The 22,558-nt window shown below is 36.0% G+C and overlaps 1 protein-coding gene across 1 annotated transcript in view; it reads right to left on the bottom strand.

Annotated features, from left to right (window-relative positions):
• Positions 1–19,760, bottom strand: part of KCND2 (potassium voltage-gated channel subfamily D member 2) — a 491,473-nt gene extending 471,713 nt beyond the window's left edge. Inside the window, exon 1 of the mRNA XM_054495780.1 lies at positions 18,646–19,760. Within this exon, the coding sequence (XP_054351755.1) occupies positions 18,646–19,760 (1,115 nt within the window). The remainder of the gene's footprint in view (positions 1–18,645) is intronic.
• Positions 19,761–22,558: the final 2,798 nt, after the last annotated feature.

The raw sequence follows: 22,558 nt of genomic DNA, 5'->3' as shown, positions 1-22,558 counted from the left end.
TTCATTATTGCTGACATGACCAATAAGCAATCCAGATAAGAGTCTACAACTGTTTGTATTCAATATAAACTCAATTTCTAAAGTAGTAACATAATCAGTCCTTTCTGCTATAATGAATGTATATTTTAACCAGTCATGTATTATTTCAATGATGCTTAGATAACTTCAAACATCCAAAACACCTTAGAGGATTATTTCCTTCTGTACAAAGATGAAATAAACAAGCCTCCATGATCTACCCACCTTTTCACTAAATTATTTTAGAATGGTTGTATTGAGAATTGCCTTTTTATGTTGAGTGACTTCAATTAGAAATATTAAACTTTGCAAATCACAAACGAATGCAAGAGTAGAATATTATGGTGGTGTCTAAATATACTTCAAGAGCAGAGAATTTAGTTTTGTCATTGCTGGTTGTAACATACTTTGAACCAAGCTTTTTTAAACAGCATTTCTACATCTAGACTCACAGTTGACATTACAACTACTAATTATTTGACAAATATAAATAATTGCTGACCCTATGTGGTTCTACAGATAATGCACATGTTTGGGAGACAGAACTAACATCAATCATTTCTGAGTCACATTTTTTTAACTGTAAAATAAAGGTAACACTTATGTTGTAGATTAACATATAATCAAAGGCAATATATGTTAAGCAGAGCTGAGTATGGTGCAGACTCAGGGTAATTACTCATTAAGTGAGAGCTTCTGTGATAACGATGATAATAATGATGATTGCATTTCATCCTTTCAAATGAATCTGGTCAAACGAAAAGAAACAGGAAAGCCATATGTGTCTGACCCTTTTCCTCTGTCCATCCCAGTTGTCCTAATAGGCTCATCAATAATGAGCCTCCTGGAAAGTGAAGGGAAAAATCATCAGAAAGCTGAATTATCCTCAGCCTCTGGTCAAGCAGAACCAGAACAGTACATGGGTGCCAGAACAATTCAATTAGAATTTGTTATAGAGTCTTCCTTCTCTTCTCCTTCCCTTCTGGGTTTTAAATGTCTGGTTGCACTGGGCAAATGCTTTCAGGTACAATGATCTGGACAAACACTTCCACTAATGAAGAGTCTCCTTTATAGCTTTTCCAGAAGAATATTGTCTATTGTGTATTCCGTTTAATTTTTGTAATCCAATTAAACAGACTAATGGAGACATTTGAGTTATGCAGCTAGGTAGCACACAAACAATACATTTTTATTAGTTCACGGAATGAAATTTACAAGAATTTCTTAAAAATATGTTAGAGTTTATTCTCAACTATGAATCAACAGTATAAAGAAAGGAGAGAACAGAAAGGTTTTATAGCATTTCAAATAAAAGTAAAAGACCTGATATTTTACCACATGACCCATACAAGTCAATGCACTTAGAATCTACTCAGAGATACAGAGTTGGTGTCATGGTAGGTCATGATTCCAATGTACTCTCTTCCAGTCAGATCAGCTTCAGAGGACTTGAAATTAAGGCAATCAGGAGGTCAAGAAATCACATTATACAACAAAAGTTTGAATGACTTAGGGAAGATAACCCCAGTAAAAAAAGCCTAAGGAGGAACATAATAGTTTTCTCCAAGTATCACCTTGGAAAGGATGTGAAAATGAAAACAATTTCAGTTTAACCTCTTAATACCTAATTTGAATAAATGGGTAATGTAGAAGGTGTACACTTCGGCTCAATTTTTAAAAACTTGATAAAAATTTGAGCTGTGCTGCAAAGAAATGGGTTGCCTTAAAATTCCAATTACACAGAATCTTTGAAAAGTTCATAGAAGGCTATATAAATGTAGAAAATACAGTATAAAGAGAAACTTTAAATGGGTAGAAGATTGAACAGGGAAAAGTTTTCTCTAAGGAAAATTTTAATTTCAAGATCCTGTGATTCTCTGAAGAAAAAGAACTACCCACTTGAAGAATCTCACTTACAAGTCTATATCTGTGAAACATGTCACTAAATTTAGGTAAATATGATAGAATATAATGACTTGCCACTAAGGTAAAACAAAAGGTATTTGGATAATATTGTAAATGAATTAATATCAATTAGGACAAAGACAGCATGGGCACTTAAAAAAATAAAAAGTAATATTTAAATCATTGCTTTCTTATCAGAGAAATGTGTCAAAATACAAGTAGAACATTTACAGTGGTTAAATATTCATTTACTATATTTCAGTATAATTATCTACAAAATGACAGATTTACATTATAAAAAATATATAATATCAACGGTAATATTGCATTATTTATCATTTTGTGTTGCACATTATTTAAACTACAACAGCGATGGGGGATCTTAAACTATCTGGCAAAAATACTGATTATGTTTTAGCAAAGAAATAAGAGACAGAAAAACAACAGGTATAGAAATCAGCTGAAAATTTAGTTTACATGTATCCTGGACATTTGCTAGGACAGGTTTAAAAGAAGGAAAGGAGGATCTGGCAGAAGGAAAATCAGGTTCAAACGTCATTGCAATTTCTATGTTCCATGAGCTCTAATTTGACTACAAAAATTGATGGTTGACTTTTATTCTTTTCAACTCAAGAAAACAATTGGTCATTTCAGAGCCTTAAACAGGACCCCACAAATTTTCTATCATAAAAACATAAACACGTTTTTTAACTGCATCCAGGCTCTGTAGAATCAGCCAATGTGAAGAGTCAGGATTTAAAGTCACAGGTCTTTGGTTCAAAATCCCAGATCTGCACATAACTTAATCCCTTATACTTATATCTTTCTTCATAGTGTCATGTATATTCTATAGCACATAGAAACAGCACACTGGGTTGACTGAAATCTGGATTCTGTGTTTACCTGCTATGCTTTGTATATGACTGAGCATTTGTTGTTCTGTGTTTCTGGACATCATATTCGTTTGTTTCTGCTAAACAATTGTGTTCAAGTTGTTAAATTCTATTCAACACCTAATATACACCAATTTTTCAGATTATTAATAAATAATAATCTTAATGATGGCAAAAGATAGTTAAACAGTACAGTACTACAGACATAAAGTAATGCCATGTCAAATATCACAGATTTTTGGGGGGCTCAAGTGTTAAGACCATAAAATAAAGTTCAAATACCATCTAATGCAATCTGTTCCATCTTCCTGCTAAAATTACATTTCCACCTTCATAAATGAATCAAATTTCTATGCATACAGAAAGATAATTTTTCATTTTTATTTCATTTACACCAGTATTTATTGAGCGCTTATGATGGGCAAATCACATAGATAAAATACAAATACATGAGCAAATATAATTTATAAATGGATTACTTGTACTACAATGATTACTTTCAAATCCATTCATAGCAGAATTTATTAAGATTCAAAAAGTGACAACTGATTTCAGATTTTTGTTCAGTCAATATTCAAAAGATATATGAGTGCCAAATAAATCTACTTACTGTGCCCAGAATACACTCTTCATTTTTCTGCCACTGAGATTTTGCTTATGTCAGGTAAGAAAATTTTCTTCTATCCCCAACCTATGGATAACAGCACTAATTGGTCATGGCACCCATTACTGGTGACCCTGTATATGCCTGAGAAATCTTCTCATTAGCCACAACAGGAAGCATCCAAATTTTAATAAAGTTGGCATACAAGAAAAAAAAGCATATATATATTTCCATATATGTGTACCTCTTAATGTACAGGATATTGAATAATATGTCAGCTAGACAATATTCTATGTCTAATGATTTTCCATTAGATTTGGAAATATTCTCCATATGGCTATTGTTTCCACTGATTGTCCAGAAAAGCCAAGGGTATAATATTTCCTGATGACATAAAGCTGGAAATTCTTGTTTGAAATTCATAAGAATGGTCTGGGACAGATATGTATAGCTACGAGCCAAAAGCATAGAGATGAGAAAAATAGCACAGAAATGTAACGGATTTCTTTCAACGGTGAAAGAGCATAAATAAGTATTTGGAAGAGAGTTTTGCAGAGGAATGAGTCAGCATATCAAAAAGGTCTCAAAATTCTAAGTTTATTTCATGTATAATTATTTTAATGTATATTGACCTGAGGACTTTGCTTCTATGGAAACTTTATTTCTGTACGTAGGTAGTTGTATGTCAGAGGATATGTGGTTGAAGAAGTGGCTAGAAAGGGTTATGAGTGATATAAATTTCTAAAATTGAATGGACCTTTAAACTCTACAGTAAAAATAAAAAAAAATCTTTATTCAGCATCTGTGATCGGCAAAGCAATGTTCTAGGCATTGTTAAAAAACCTGTGGGGGAGATTTTAACTAAAGTGTGAAGTTCTTTGAAGAGAGAACTTTGTCAGCACGCATATTGAGGCAGCTTAAAACATAACAAGGCCCCAGATAGAGCATTATAAAATTATGAACTATTTATTTTCTTATTTGGTGCCTAGGGATACTACAAACAAGCAAAAACACAATGTGAGCTTCGAAACAACTTATTAAAATTAAATTGTATGTGCATTGCTTCAGTGAAACAGTTCCCTCTAAACCAACTAAAATAAAGGTGAACAAGAATCATAGATCCAATCAAAATAGATGTTGGATGAAAAGTTGGAAGCCATTTTGTTTTTAATATCCCAAATTAAAAATGCAGGTCGATGCTTCCAGGCATGGTGTGTGGTACTTGGCTGACGTTTATGTCTGGCCTAAGGTGAAGGGAAAGAATAGCTGCTGTTCTTGGCAAGCCCACCGATCATTTCTGCAGGACAGTAGGAGGACATGTTTATTTTGTGTCTCAAGACTCGAATCTTTGGTAGAAGTGTAAGGTAACTCTTACTAGGATACCTGATAAGGGACATGAGATTAAGTACATAGGTTTTTCTTTTATTTTCCCTGTTATCCTCCCAGAAATACTTCATATTTCAAAATTCAGACTTGCTTCTCAGGCCATGTTCTATTGTTGTTTGTTCTTGGTTCCTTTTTACTTTAACTAAAAGTGTTTGCTTGATTTTTTTGGTTAGCCCTGGCTGTTTAAACTTAAACAAATTTTTAGTGGAGTGGCCTTATTTTATGATATTTCCATTTTATTGCATATTTAGCTTATTTTTATTTAGCTCTCTTGCCAATGAGAATTGAAATGTGGCAAATAAGGGGGACAGTCAGCGGACAGCATGAAAACATAACACAGCTTACATACAAGGTATGGTGCCTGCTACAGAATAGGGGCCCAATATGTGTATACTCTATTCTTTGTCCCATTGTAAGAATCAAATCATCTCCTTACCCCCCCCCCCACTTTCTTTCTCTTTACTTTTCTTTCTCCTAGTCTCTCTCTCTCTCTCTCTCTCTCTCTCTCTCTGTGTGTGTGTGTGTGTGTGTGTGTGTGTGTGTGTGTGTGTGTGTGTCTGCCCTCCCACCTCTGCCTTCCTCTCTCCCACCATATATACTTTGTTAAGGAAGAGAGGCCTTACAAGTGGGTTATAAGACTCTTCTCTATTTATCTGACTTGGGATAAACCTGCATCATCTAACTAACCTCATTTCAAACCAAGATTTCAAAACTGTTACATCAGGCCTCCTGATTTTAACTAAGTAACATTTGGGTTTGCATGAAGTTATATTTAACCAGACTTCTATGATCATAACTTTTGACTATAGGTTTCATCTTTTTACCAAACCTAATGTTCAAAAATCCTGTAACCACAACTAATTAGACAGCATCCTCCAATACAGGAAATGAATTTCAATTTCTGGCCATATTAATCTTCAATCAGCCTTTTGTAAGACAGTTCTCATTACACCTGGACCTCATGAGAAAAAGATTATTGTATATTTCATATGTCTATCAAGAAAGAACATGAGATCATTTTGGACAAGCTAACATCCATGAAAAGCCAATTAAACATCTCAACATCAAATCAGCCATTCAGTGGATTTTTACATAAAACTTCCCTTATGCTCAATTATAATCTAAGAATCCACCAGTAATTTGTTTTCTATCTTTAGGTCCTGCACATTTGAAAGCCCTTACATGTGATTAAAAATTATCTTCTTTGGAAAGTAAATCCTTTCAAATCAACTTCTGTTTATATAAAAGAAAGAAAGAGTAAAAGGAGAAAAAACATACCCAAAGAATATTCTAGTTTCATAAGATTTAGAGTGTCTTCATACTTTGTGCCATCTTCTTTTTCGTAAGCTCCTCCTTTGTTCAGAGGCTTTTATCTAAGTCCATTTTCTTTACTTTTATTCGACCAATTGGTCCATTATCTTCTGCCTCCACTAAAGAAAGCTCAGTCTACCTATCCTTGACAATGTTAGAAAATCAGTAACTTTAAAAGCTCACAATCCTAAATTCCCAAAAGGAAGCAACTGTATTTTCTTTAGTCCAGTTGGTCTCCTAAACACTGACTAATGATTGTTATCTCTGAAATCTTATACCTTAGCCATGATAAGATACGGCTTTTGCAATAAAGCATTGATTTTTTACCTGTATTCAAGACTTCTGATTTTCTATCTATAATATCTAATAAATAAAATTGAAAACAAGCACTTTAGCTACTAGATCATAGTTTTAAATGTTTTGTTGTTGTTGGGACATAGTTTCACTCTGTCACCCAGTTTGGAGTGTGGGGTGCAATCTCGGCTCACTGTAACCTCTGCCTCCCAGGTTCAAGTGATTCTCCTACTTCAGCCTCCCAAGTATCTGGGATTACAGGTGCACTCCACCATGCTTGTGTATTTTTAATAGAGACAGTATTTCACTATGCTGGCCAGGCTGGTCTTGAACTCCTGATCTCAAGTGATTCACCCACCTCTTAAAGTGCTGGGATTCTAGGTGTGAGCCATCACATCCAGCCTTAAATGGTTTGCTTTAACTGCCACTCAAACTTCCAGCTCAAGTCAAAATAGGATGATAATGATAGAAATAGGCTGAGAGGGCATTCTTCAGTGGTTCTTATATTTGATGTGAGAATTGAAAATGCTGATATCATGGTTCCTACCTCCAAAGACTATTTAAATTGCTTTAGGTGAACTCCCAGAATATTCATTTTTAATAAGTATTCCAGGTAATCCTAATCCTGGTGATCCTCAGTCTATATTAAGACACATCACTCTAGATTTACTAAACTCTATATATGAATCTCACAATCATCTGGGAGTTATGTATTTTGATAATTATGTATATTTCTTATGAAAACACCTTTATGTGTATACAATATTCTCACTTTGCTTTATAAATATTTCTAAATATTTTGTGAAACTACTGGTGCAGACACACTTCATTATGTTGTTAAATAACCTGCTTGTACTGATTTTGCCCCAAATTTCTATTAGATAATATTCTCTAAAAAACTCTTCATGAAATAAGATACTTTGTTTTCTTAAATACCTATGAAACATGTAATACTATACTTCCTGCTTTTCTTTGTCCGCCAGGAATTTCAAAGCTGATTTTATGCTCAGCAATGTTTTATTCAACATAATTTTTATTCTCCATCATTTTCTGTCACCTTTAATACTTGATGCTTGCCTAATCATTTCTGTTTATTTGACAATAGACTGTTGCAACTCCTCCTTGAAAATGCACAGAGTAAAAAAGTAACGAAGGAATGACTAAGTATATAATTTCAAAACAAGTCTGTTAGAGTCATAAGATTTTTATAATTTGGTAACCCAAAATCACTAAATGTTGGATGTCTAACCTAAAAATATGTTTTGTATGGTGACTCAAAATTCCAATTTCTAAATAGGAAATTCCTTTTGATTTATGGTGTGTCATCAATCAACAACTCTTCAGTAATTATTTCCTGCTTAATTGTCTACTGATGTGATACACTAGAGACTTACTCTAATGCAAGGCAAATATGTACTATATTTAATACTGTTATATAGTCAATAGTAATAACAATATAATAGCAATCCCTCATATAGCACCTATTTGTAATGCTCTTTTGCAAAGTGAAATTTAAAATGGCTTTTCCTATCTCCCACAACCCCAAATCTTCTTAAAAATATTATCATCAATAGGTTATGTCTTCCCAGCAAAATAAGATTGGGCATATAGCTATATATCAACATATGCATCCGTATATAATATTTATTTACACATCTGTACATTTTTGTATTGGTGTATATGTGTGTGCTTCCCAAAATGCATATTTTAGTACACATTACACATTCACACATATTTTAGTAATATTAAAACAATATGTACAGATCCAAAAATTGTGAATTAAATAGTGTGGAAAATAATAAAGGAAACAGAAGTAAAAGGAATGTGAGTGGTCTATAAAGTGATTTCTTAATTTATTCATAGTTTTTGCTTAATATAGTGTATTTCAGAATATATTGCCAACATTTGCTACTTGACTGAAAAAGAAATCCTCCCTTTAGTTTTTTTAAAATAAAAAAATCTTACCTTTCATTTAGATAACTATGAATGTATTTGGACTCTTTCCATAAAAATAATAAAGTTCTTTGCTAAATTGATAGGCACTTTACTTATGACTACTCTAGGACCATGCCAACCCTGAATAAAGTGAATAAAGTGTCCTATTTCCATAAAGAAGAGTTGAGAGCCATTTTCTAAACTACATTCTTTCTCTTTGTAATAGGATATTTATTGTGTTATCTTCTGAGATTTTGCATCAAATTAATACAATTTTAAATGCAAAAGCAGAAATTCTATATTAAAAAAGTAATAGCAGACAACAGATCAACATGTATACTTCTAAGTTAATTATGTTTTTCAAAACAACTGCCCTTTATTGTAAACATTAAAAAAATGCAAGGCAATCTATAAAAGATTGGAAAAATATTCATTTGAATTTCTGTAATTAAGAATTTACTGAAATGGAAGTAATTTCTTTTTGACATCTATTCTTATGTCCTATTTCACAGTGATGTATCCTCTTGTGAATGTCTATGAGATGTTTTGAAATTAGTGCATTTTTTTCTAACTATAGTAATGTTCTAACAAAATAGACAATATGAACAAAAAGACTGTTAATACTTTCTTGATTGCATATTCAGGTACAATAAAGTATCTGAAAACCAACTGACTATCAACATCAATTCTCATACCTAATTTCACAAGAATAAGTAAACTAGTCTTGTGAGATATTTTCAGGTTTGATGTTTTCTGTATTATTGGCTATGATATGTTCAGCCTTGAATTTAAACACATAACTGAAGACAATAAAATATTCTGCATTGTGAAAATATAAATACAGTGTTATTACCAGAGCAAATATTTTCAGGTTGAAAAAATAAAAGGAATCCAATGACAAATCAATGAGTTGAATAAAATGCAAGTTACAACTGCTACACTTTATTTCTCAGCTCAAAAAGGTCACAGTAGAAGTATTACCAGTGGAACAATATTCTTAATCTCCTGTTATGTATTACATGAATTTGTTTATCTTTGTTACTAGTTCAGTCTCTCATTAGATTAAATATTACAAATAAAATACAAAGTCATCATCAGAGTTTTAATTATAACACGGGGAAACTTTTAGACCTGCACATACACTGCTTGGTGATGCTGCTCTGTTATGTTTTTAATATTTTGTTTAATGGTGGAGATAGGCATAAAGTAGAGAAAGAAATATAATGGGGGAACCCTCCCATGTATTGTGCTGTAAAGAACACTGGACTTGAAATGATCTTCCAGAAATCTAGCTTAGATTCTTCCACTAACTAGACCCTATAATTTTATATAAATTTCATGACTACACTCTACCTTAGTTTCTTCAAGTATAAACTGAGAAGTTTCTACAAAATGATTTCTAATGAGCCTAGCAAGTCAAAATTCCATGACTCTAATACTTCTAGACCAAAGCAAAAAATCAAACATTAGGAAGAGCCTATAGGGCACATTCCTTTCTGATTCAATATTGTGTCTAATGTGCATTATTAGGTTGATCTAATTTAAGAAGAATACAAAAACACCTCATTTGATACAATCTAGACATATTTTCATAAGTTTGAATGTGCTATCTAAAACAATATGGAGAAGAATTTCATTTTTCCAAAGTGCACTAAGATGGTATAGGGTTAGACAGCCTTAATTTCTACAGCATGACGAAAGGAAACCAGCGAATGGTTGGAGTGCGTGTGTGTGTGTGTGTGTGTGTGTGTGTGTGTGTGTGTGTGTGTGTTAGTCCCCATGAATCCTTGCTTCCTTATCAGGAAATAGGCCTCTGGAAAGAACTTCTGGGTAAGATGCAGAGTTATCTAGAGGGCAAATGTCTTCATGGAAACAGCATGCCAAAGTGAGATGCCACATTGAATTCCTCTAGATTCAAAAACTATTTTCACAATTTGTTTATCTGGAAAGCATACCCTTTTTTGCATTTTTATGATGTTAATCCAATTTTTGTTTCTCCAAACCCATGTATTTCCAATTATCCATTCATGGTTATAGTTTATTCTTCAGCATGGTGATTCTTATCAAAGCATTGCTTCTGCAAGTTTTCATCATACATCTGCTATAAACATGGTCTCAATTTACTTTGTGTTGAAAAATACATATCCTATGGCAATCTTCACAGATTTTAAGATATGTAAGCCATTTTGTCTTTCAGGCTTATATAACTAACAAAACACCTGGAAAAGATATATATGTACCTACTGCAAAGTGACAAAAAAGGAATGAAAATCCTTTAACTAGAATTCAAAATGTGTATAATATTGTTGAACACTAATATTAGAATTGGCAACTATTAAGTATGCAAATCTGTATTCAAAAGAAATAATTATCTGTATCAGTTCCCAAATAATTCCATATCCATTGAGCACTAGCCTTGTCTTTTCAGCTAAAATATGGAATTCAGTTTTCATTTGAACTAGTTTTATTTGTGTTATTAGTAACAATTTACTTATGTATTAGAAAATACTCATTTTTTAGATAATCTCCTGAATAATTGGATATAAATTTTAAGCTAAGGTAAATATAACAAACTAATGAAGGATGAAAATTTATTCATGGTAAATAATTTTAATTTGACCATTTAAAAATGTTTTAAATGTTTTAGAGCATGTGCTCCTTTTAACACAGAAATCATACCCTATCCCTACCATGCTCACAACTCTCTAATGGCTCCCTTTCATCTTAAATGAAATCAGAAGTCTTTACTATGGTCTATCATATCCTACATAGTCTAGTCCTAACTACTTTTCAGATTCCATTTGCTACTAAGCCCCTTACTCTCTTTGCTTCTATTACAGGGACATTAGATGGAATTGATGAAACTTCATCCCACCTTGAAGTCTTTGTACTCCTTTTCTCTCTTCCTCTAATTCTCTTCATCCAGATAGTCAGAAAGTCATTTCATCACTTCAATCAGCCATTGGCTTAAATGCCAACCCCTTGGAAAAGCCTTGTTTGTCCCCTATGCAAAATAGCAGGCTTGTTACCCAGATGTATTTTGTTCATAGCACTCATCTCTATGTGGCATTATATCATATATTTACGTTTTTATTTCTGACTCTTCCACTATTTTAGTTTTAAATAGTTCTTAAGGTGAGAAAGTTGACCTTTTGGTTACTGCTGTGGTCAATGACAGGTAGCAAGTGATCAACAAAGATCTACTACGTTGAATTGAACTCTGTGAGCCACAGTTTGATTCCCTGAGAGTGTATGTTACCGGTATTATTTTGGGTTTCCAAGAGCACTATTACTGATATTGTTAAAAGTGAAGAAAATGAAGAAGATGGAAGAATTAGGTCCACATAAAAGCGAAAAAAGACAAGACCTTTTACTTTTAGAACAAAATCTTCCCATTCTATTTGACATTATCTCAACTGTCATCCTACTCTTTCAATGTTATTTTTTCTCATTATTAACCTCTAGTAACTCATTCCCTACTCCCCCCACACTTTTAATGATTTAGATCATTACATAATAGACTTGTCAAAATTCCCAAGGCAAAGTGGATTGCGTTATGCTAGAATATATACCTACATTTATCTTTACATTTTGTAATCTGCCTTTTAATTTCTTAGACAGTTAACTTCTTCCTGATGGTGATTACATTGAGCTTTTCCTGACAGAAATTGCATCTATCTCCTATGTCATTTACAGACAATATTTCCCTATTTTAAACAATTCTATTTTATACATAAATGAGAAAACCTGGATGAAAAACAAGAGTTCCCACTTGTGTTACTGGTAAGAGAGAACACCTTTCTAGTGATGAAGCATCATCAAAGTATCTGTTGACCCATGGGCTTTTTAAGCTACTCGTATTTACATAAGGAACTGGGCTTTCAAGGGAAGGTAGTATATTTCTATGTTGATTCACTTATATCATGAAACATCTCCATATGCTTCCCAAAGGCATCTGCAATTTACCTGGACTTCACCAGAAATCAAACTGCTCAAGAAAATGGCAATTGGCAGCCATTAATTCTAGCCTTTGCAGAGTAGTTAGTTATGGATGAAAAAGTTGAGGTCTCACAGCCCTTCCAGTCAAAAAGAGAAAAATTAAAAGGGTAGATTTAGTAGATGAGAGGACAAAATGTTCAAATAACAAATGTAAATGCTTTTAACATTGAACAAAGAAAAATAATTTGGCTTAAGAGTAGCAGATTATTGCTAATGTTGAGATGGCACAGCTCCATGGCTAAGGAGCTCTCCATGGTGTACAAGTGCCATCTCACACCATGATCAGCAACACATTAACATAGATATTTTCCTACATTTGAGCACCGAACTAGGTAATAACTCCCCAGAAGGTATACACTCAAACCTCAAAAGCCTTTCAATTTAGTTAGAAAGTCAAGAGGTAAAAACATAAATTATATATAAAAATGGCACTTACTAATATCAAGCACAATTCCAACTATAGATGACGTAGGCTTGCTTAGGGGGCTGAAAAGCCTTCATGGAGAAGGTCAATGTAAAGGCTGCCTCTCAAAGGAGAAAACTAAAGGGCAAAACATTCAAAGAGCAGTGCAAATATGCACAAAAATGGTGTTTCGCCCTGGGTTTTTTTTTTTTTAATATCAGACGCTATCCCACATCATCAAACCTAGCTGCAGAAGCTAGTGGGAGAGTAATGCTTATACGTACATACATACATAAATACATACATACATTCATACATGTGTGTGTGTATCCCTGCTTAGAAAACAACATAAGACATATGGAGAGTAGAAGGGAGGAAAGGGAATGAATTCATTATCACAGCTTTAAAGGAAAAAATATACTTCCTTTTCAGTGAATGTTTATTTCACCATTTGTGTTCTTTCAATGAAAGAGAAGTTAAATTGCACATTTTTAATGACTCATAGGCCAACCCTTTTAGGAAATTAGGGCAAAATAACTGAATTCTTTTCCATCAGGCCAGGTAAAAGATTCACCATTGAGTAGTTTGCCGCCAAACGGCCTGAAAGTTCACTGGATGAGAATACAAGGTTGTATTATATCAGATGGGCACCATCATGATAAACCCCAGTGCTGTTTGAATAAATGCAGAGCCAGCAGTGATATTGAGGAATGTGGAATGAGTCACATCAATAGAACTAAGAGAGAAATGCACTACATTAATAGAATAAATAGCAAATGTATTCCTTCTCTTATCCCTGTATAATCAGCAGCAGTCCCGATAATTATTATAACATATTTCTAGATAATGTTTTAGGGTCTTCAGAAGAAAATGAGTATAAAAGTGAAATTTCAAAAAATATTGCTGCTATCCAACTATGTAACTATGGACAAGCCACACAATTCTTAAATGTACAAAATTATGAATTTTAAATAAATGATGGGTCACTTTTCTTCCACTAGGAATGTAGAAATCAGGTAATAAGAAATTTGGACTTTAGTGACTCATTTTCAAAGATGAGTATAATTGAGAGGAATGTTCAGAAGTAAATGATGTAAATATAAAAATAAGACAGTTTATCAGTAGTCTAAAGGAAAATTAAAAATAAAAAAGAATAGCACAACAGACCCACTGAAAATTTAAAAATAGCATTTTCTCTAGGGTACTATGTTGAAACAACACATATTAACCCTTTTCTGAAATACCTCTGTCTGGCAACCAAGTAAATGCTAAAGTACTACAGTCTGGATTAACATACATATTTTTAAATTCCACATCAAATATTGTCTCTAATTCAACTGATGGCTAAAACAAAATTAAGACACACAAGATTTGGTTACTTGTAATGCTAAAAGAGGAATACATACCACATTTCTCTACATTTCTTTAAAAGTTCATTTTCAACTTCCATCAACTAACATTTTCTATAAAGAACTTTACACAAATATGTCATAGTATGTCAAAATAAAAATAGATGTTACTCATACTATGGCTCTTCACCAGAAAGATAAATTTTGGTACTTCCTACCTTTTATAGAGTTTTATATTAATGCACTAGCAATATTTATGTATAGATGTTGGCACAAGGGAAGATAATTTCACCCATTCCAGTAACAGCTGGGTAAACTTTAAGTCTCTACATAAATGATTCTGCAAGATATACTCCCAACATTACCCAAAGATATATAATAAGAATACTGACAGGTATCAGGAGAATAGTATTTAAAAGTTTATCCTTCTCTTTAGTAATATATAATTATAACATAATATTATCGTATATCATACATATGATCATATATACACATATGATAAATTATTTCAAAGTATGCCATTCTAAAAAAGGAATTTCCCTGATACATTGCTATGAAAATTTCAGTGAAAACTTTTCTGCTTTTTTGTTGTTCCTTAAAATAGTAATTCACCAAACACACAAAAATTGAAATATGGCAATTACGCTAAGTTTTCTGGCAGCAAAGATGTAACGCCACCGTATTTGTTTTAGATAAATATATAATATAAATTAAATTTTTACTTTCCCAAATTTGTTCTGAAATCAGAATATAATTTATATCATTAATAAAATTTCTCTCTAAACATAAACTTTACAGAAATGCCATATAGCAACTTTCCCATATTGAAAACTTTGATGAAAACAATTTTGTTTTAAAATTAAAGTGATATGGACCACAAAAATAACACTTCTGAAATTCTTAAGTTTTATATTATGAGTAATATGATCCCTTCTTTTAAAGAAATTGTCTAAATGGGTAATAAGACCAAGAATGCAAATATTTATATTACTTAATAATAATAACCCTTCAATTATTTAATGTGCCACCTGGTACCACTTCTAATTTCCAGATCATGTGTATGAGGTGCAATAGTAAACTGAAGGTTGACACTGTTTAGTATATTTTTACAAAATAGTTTTTGATTATTGGTGAACACTTGGAAATTTCCTAAGTTTAGCAAGATTTGAGTACTACAATCTAAATGAAAAATAACAACTTGATGTTATTTTCCAAAGGACTTTAGGACAAAAGAGGAGTTCCAGGTTCTTTTTCTACTAAGGCAGTTAATGGCAGTAACTAGAGTTTACATTATGGAAAGGGGAGCCGGGTGGATAAAAGGGTGATTCAGGGACCTATGAAATGTGCTCAGAAAGAAGGGATGAAATGGAGGAACAGAGCTACATGATTACTCAATCTAAACACTTAAAAAAAATTCTGACATTATTTTTTCATTTTTTTAAACTGTTCTTTCTATGTTTCCTACTTTAGTAGGAAATTAAGTAGCCTGAAAACTATTTTTAAAGCGTTCATTTTTCTGATAGATTAAGTAATGACTTATACAGTAAGCATAGTCAAATTATAGTCTACTGATATATTTGATATTTCAAGGAGCAAATAAAATGGTGATACAAATACACCTTGGTTCTAAGATAGACACACTCAGTTGTTTAGATCATAAATCCAACTGAATATTGTCTAAAATAGTCTAGAAGCTGCAAATGATTCTGCCAGTCCTGAATGACAAAGCTCTTGGTTATTTATTCTCATGTAGATAATGTTCATATGAGCTGGAACTTTCAATAACCACTGTTTACAATCACATTTTCACTTCTATTATCACTAATTGAAGAACATTTAGCTCCGTTAAAATTAATAGCCACATAAAAAGAGCTCAGATAACTCCTGATAATCATTCAGACATAGTTGGATATTGGCTTCAACTATTATTTCCCAGAAAGTTTGCACCTTACACTTCATCCTCTAAGTGTAGAACTACAGCCTAAACAATAAAGTTAGGCAATGGCTTTTATTGAATATTTTGTATTATTAAATAACTCTGAGTCACAAAGATGGCACCAAAAAGGCAGGGCTTATAAGAATCTATTTCTTCAGGGTACAATACATAATATATTTTGCTGAGAAATTAAAGACATTTTTCTATGAAATTCTGTTATACTATAAAGCATATGATTTGTCAAGTGTCCATATATGTTCTCATTTTGATTACATTGACATTTCCACATCTTAAAAGTATGACTGCTCTATTCCATCAGGATCATTAATTAGCTTAATTTCCTGAAAATTAAAATGTTCAACTTCAGTGAAGCTAAGTCTTTAAAGTAACTTCCACTTAGCTTCCAAGTTCTGAGAAAGTGTGTGTATTCAATGCTTCTAATCCACTTACTTACCTATGAAACATGTGAACTAAATCCACTGCATAGATTTTACTCAGGCATTATAATTCAATTTCTTAAATATTTTCAAAAATGGGTGCTTTTAAGTATTTTATTTACATAATAAAAAAATTATCACTAATGTTTAATGTTGCCTCATTTTTTCCTTGAAACAAAAATAAGATTCAAAATAAAATAAAAATTGGAAAATCATTTCCAGAAACAAGTTTTAAAATAATGCTAACTTCTCAAGTCTAGTATAGAACTATTAGCTACATGAAATCAGAATTCTCATCAACATTCTTTTTATACCTATATTCAATCATATAGACACTATATAGCATTAAAATGATTCACTGATACCTCAAGAAACACAGCCATATGTACCAAATTTTTAAAGTGTATTTCATTTTAATAGTTCTCCCTTCCTATTAAAACAGAATCTTTTTTATTCAGGTGTACTTCTAATTTGACGTCATGATGGTGATTTGCACTACCCATTTGTCTTTAATAAGGATCTCCTGCTACAAAATGACAAGACAACAAAAACAAACCTCTCTGATAAAGAATAAGCACCTACACTGCGAAGGCATTCTGCATCATCCTTATCCTTATAAACTGTCACAAATTTGCAAACAAGATAAAAAGGAAATATAAGAAGTAGAACATGGATTTTCACTATTCATTTTTTTAAATGTACCAGTAGGTCTTCAAAAAATATGAGACTAAATAAAAATCATAAATCATTGTATTTTTCTTTACCACAATTTCTTGTTTAACCTAGCCTAAAATTCTTCATATATAAAATATTCCATTAGTTGGCCATATGACATGAGAAATTCTGTACAACACAATATGTCTAATAAAATTAAGTTGACTTTAACCACAATGTCATTTAAAGAAGCCAATTAAATTATCCAGAAACACAAAGCTTAAAGAGTAGCCTTGGGAATAACTTTTTTCTTATAGCCATTACCAAATCCTCACTGAACTGATTACCCATGCAAGAATAGTAGCATAAAGCTGAAGAAAAGGCACTCACATCACTCTCCAGCTTACCTAAGAACTCATAAAAGTAAAAGGATCTAACCATTTTATTTTATTAGATTCTCTAATATGTAAAATGCTGCTACTTTTCGGCAGTTTAACATTATTAATCATTTGCCTCCTTTCCTTTTCTCTACTACCTAAAAAAACTCAATTCTAGCCCTAAAAGTCTATTAAAAACAACAGCATGAATTTAGAAATTTGTCCCTTTGGTTGCAGAACTTCATTATACCCCCAAAAAAGAACGCACAAAAAAATTCTAAAAGGAAATTAGGACCCCAAATTTTATAATACAGCCAGCCTTGGTGACCATCAATCTTACCAGATACTGCTCTATCTTCTATGTGTATTTAATGGGTGTGGGCCCATTGCCTGATGGGATCTGTAGATTCTAAAAAAAAATGTGTGGATGACAGTCTTTTGCTTCTTTTTTTGAAACTATGAACCTAGAGTTTGAAATATGTTACAAATTTAATTCCACTGCATATTGTAGAGTTGATCAGTTTCAGCTCTGATATTCTAAAACACTGAATAACCTATCAACCATAATTAAAGTGCATACATATGAATAGGTGCATATATATTATAAAATACTTTGATAATTACATCTACAATCTATGTATTATGATGTAAAATAAGAATTATGGTTCTTAGAGGAAAAATGTACACCATAAGTATCTATTCATATGAAAATAATAGTTCAAGTATACCTGGAAACTTTTCATTTAAATGCATTGAACCACTTTCTAGACATTTCAATATACATTGTATATATTTGTGTCTTTATTAGGGCATAGATTTTGTTTTTCATTGTCATAATATTTTTGTGTATTAATATAAATATTGCTACTACTTTCATTTATTCAGGAATTCTAAAATTTCTTTGTATCTTTATCACTTTCAGGCATCAATCATCAACATTTGCCAGCAATGCCTTAATACTTCAACGTGTGTATTATACCCATTTCACAGATCAAAAGAGTTTTGCCAAACCATTTAGATAATGCTTTCCTAAACTCAGGAAAGAAAACAAATGATTTCCCCGGAGTTATCATGTAACCTTAATGGGTCCACAATCGCCTCACCCATACCCAGCCTCCATCCCATTTCCCATTATGGCACCTACCCTAGTGTTGTCATGGTGACGATGGTATACCAGAAGGCTGCAGGGATGCTGGTGAACTTGCTAGCCGAGGACCCCTTCTCTGCGTAGAACATAACTGTAGCGAAGATGATGATAGCCATGGTGAGCGAGAAAAGCAAGAAGCCCAATTCTGAGGCACAACTCTTCAGTGTGTACCCCAGGATGCGCAGGCCTTGAGAGTGGCGGGAAAACTTAAAGATCCTGAAGACCCGGAAGACTCGGAGTGTGACAAAGGCTCCGCTGACGTCCTCATTGTCTGTCATCACCAGCCCAATGTAATAAGGCAGGATGGCCACCACGTCGATGATACTCATGACACTACGCACAAAACGGTAACGACTAGGCGCTGCAGCCAGGCGAAGCAAATACTCAACTGTGAAGATCATGACGCAGGCCGTGTCCAAGCAGAAGAAGGCCACCGCATACCGCTCTCCACAGGGCAGTTCTTTAATGTGACCTGGGCTTGATCCGCACGGCACTGTTTCCACCACATTCGCGATGACAGAGACGGCAATGAAAAACCCTGTGACATAGTAGAACACCAGGGCCATCGTGCTGGTGTGGGGGTTCTCGAAGGCCCTCCAGACCCTCTGCCTTGCAGTCATGGTGGGCAAGGTGCTCTCTCCAGCAGTGTCGGTATCCGCGTCGTCCTGCAGGCGCTCGGCGTTCTCTCGCCTGCGATCCTTGTACTCCTCATAACAGCAGTCACCGATGATTTCCGGGATAAGGCCAAAGAAGGCCAGTTCTTCATCGTAAGCAGAGATGCACTCGTGGCGAGGATAGTGCAGCTTCCCAGTGCGGTAGAAATTCAGGATGTGGCGGAAGATGTCTGGGTCACGGTCAAAGAAATACTGCTGAGTTTCTGGGTGGTAGAAAAAGTCCCTCTCAGAACTGCCCAGTAGAGTGTCTGGGTAACGTTCCAGGGTGTCCTGCCACGTCTGGAAGCGGGTGCCACTCACATTCAGCACAATGAGAGCATCTTGGGTCCTTTTCCTCTCCTGCCTTGGGGGAGCCGGCATAGGCCCCGAGGCCACAGGCATCCACCCGATGGCCGCTGCTCTTGCAAAAGGCAGCCACGCTGCCACCCCCGCCGCCATGATTCCTTGAAGCGGAGAGAAGAAGGGTAACGAGACGTCTACAATGGGTCACCGAAGCAGCCACAAGTCACCCACTTCCTCCAGTCAAGCAAAGTACTAGTGAGAAACGTGGTCCAGAGGCGTCACTCTTATTCCAAGATAGGGCTCCTGGTAAAGTCACAGTTCTCAGAAGGGCAAGTTTCCCTCCAAGACAGGTATTTGGAATAATGACAACAAAATACAACGTCCTAACAATCACCCCCAACAGAACCCAGCCAAATCTCTTCCAGCAGGTGAGCCAGGCCACCCTCTGGCACAAATAAGCACACAGGTGCAGCTGTTTCTTCAAACAGGTGTCTTTGATTTCTCCCCGGCACAGTCTGGATAATACGGGGTCAGTTTGTGGAGTGTAGGATAGAGAAGACGAACGAGAGTCACCCAATAGAATTCTTTCGACGAATTAGGGAACCCTTACACCTACCCTTCTCACTCTTTCAAACCTTCCTTTCCAAGTAGCCCTTCCCGCCAAAGGAGTCTCAAAAAGGCGACCTGTTGTTGTAGCTCGGGAGATGCGGTCACAGCCGCTGCCCCAGGTTTCTCTTTGGGGTCCAGCTGCTGCTGCCTCTACTCCTCGGGCTGTATTTGCAGAGATGGAGGTGATGTGCAGTGGTTACGGTGGGGGGCGTTAATACAGATCCTCCTCCCCCACGTCTACAAACACCCTCTGTGTCTGCCAAAAGCGTTCGCCCAATCACCCCTTCACTCTCTTTTCAAGTTCAGCTCAGGTGCAGTGTGACAGTTACAGAGCCCAGGAGCTGGCAGCCGCCGCCGCCGTGGCGGCAGCAGCATCTGCCTCCGCGCAGAACGCGCCGCGCCCGCGGTACATACCTGGCCAAGTGCGCGCCGGGGCTTAGTTGCATAGAGACTTTCTCCTCGCCGTGCACCCGGAAAGGGAAGAGGAGAGAAAGCAGCTCGCGAGCAGCCGAATCCGATGCGCCGCCGGGGGAGCATAAATAAAGCTCAAGCGAGCTCTTCTTCCCCTTCCCCCATCCCTCCGTGCCTCCCTCCTCCTTTTCACCTTCCAAAAGCCAGGCGCAGGCGAGCAGAGCAGCAGCAACAAGTTCAAAAGGTGCGGGGGAGGCGAGAACGGAGGGGACTCGCTCCTGCCAACTTACTGCGGGGCCACTGTCGCGGGAGCCTGGCCAGCGCGGTGCGGGGCTGCGGGGCGGCGGGGCTGCGGGGCGGCCGGGCGGTCGGCGGCGGCGCGGCGGGGCCGGGGCCGGGGCCGGCACGGGCTCTCGTCCGAGCGCGGAGGCAGAAGGCGCTCGGCAGCGCGGGGGCGCGGGAGGGCTGCTAGCTGCTTCCCCGCCAGTGGGTGGTCCTGCATCTCCCCGGGCTCCCCGCGCTGCTCTGCTAGTGCGATCAATAAATAAGGAGAAAATAAATAAATAACCGCGCGCACGCCCCGCCACGCAGGTTAGGAAAGGCGTCTCCTGCCTTTCCCTCGGCTTGACCTTTCTCCGCCCCCGCCCCCTCGGGCTCCTCTCGCTCCACCCCAGCCACCCACCAGCCCCGGCGCAAAATGTCACCGAGGGAGAGCATCCAGGTGGATCTGCTGGGGAGGAAAGCGAGCCTCGGATGAACAAAGGGAAGCTTCAAGCGCTGGGCTGCAGTGGTTTGGTGGAGGAGAGGAGAAAGGGGACCCGTGCCTTGCTTCTGCTTCCCGAGTCCCGGTTCAAGGCGAGCGTGGGAAAATGGGGGGAAAGAGAGCGAGAGAAGCTGGGAAGGAGGGTGAGCGGAGCGGAATGCGCAGGAATTGGTTGTCTTCTGGGGGCGACTGGAAGGCAAGACCCGCAAAGCCCCGACGCGGAATTTTTAAGTGCATTTCCTCTTTCTCTTTTTATTTATTTTCAAAACCAGATTGTTAACGTTGCAGGGATTAATATGCCATCTGCCCAACTTGCCAAAAAATCAGAGACTCTCCTCGATCGAGGTCTTGACACAACTCCTTTTCCCGTCCTTTACGAATAACAGGGATGTGGAGCCCTTTTCTAAATGTCATCGTCAAGGGGCGTGCGTCTCTGAAAGTTTGCGTCCCCTTCATCCTCTCTGCGCATCACTGCGCATATTTAAAATAGTTAAGAGAGTTAAAGGTGTTCGTATGAGGGGATACTGAGGTAGAGAGACACAGGAAAATTGTCGCGACCAACCTTTTTGTTTTTCGCGTACCCTGCCCCCGAGTCATTAGGAATCATCCTTAAAACCAAACGTAACACATACAAGCCACTAGATGGCGTGGATGGCGAGAAGTTAAATCTGCACCTAAGGTTTGGATGCTTTAGGAAGGTGAAGGATCAAAATTAACTGGTCCAACAGAGAGTCAGATCACATAAACATCCCCAGTCCCCTTCGCTGCCACCCACCTTTTTTGTGTTTATGTGACATGTACTACTTAGGCTTGAGTCTGCATTTGGATAGTTGTGGGATGAGATGTGGAGAGTTTCCTTTTGAAATTCCTTTGAAAATTAAATCTAGATTACTGAATCATGATCATCATAGTAATTAAGATCTTTGGCAATAATGAGGCTTCATCTGTATTGATTAAGAATAGTAGCCTAATTTCTACCTAAAAATTACTTTTCATGGCTTGGTTTGACTGCCCTTGGTTTGTAAAATAAGTGGACTGTGTGTTGTACTTTACAGAAATTGACTTTTAAGCCCTAGAAATTATAGGCATGATGTGTCAACCTTGAAAATTTGAAATGGGATACGTCAAAGAAAATATATAAACTAAAAAATGAGTATAGAGAATAACCAGA

This window comes from Pongo pygmaeus, chromosome 6 (assembly GCF_028885625.2).
Source record: "Pongo pygmaeus isolate AG05252 chromosome 6, NHGRI_mPonPyg2-v2.0_pri, whole genome shotgun sequence".
NCBI lineage: Eukaryota > Metazoa > Chordata > Mammalia > Primates > Hominidae > Pongo > Pongo pygmaeus.
This window is presented reverse-complemented; position numbering and strand designations above follow the sequence as displayed.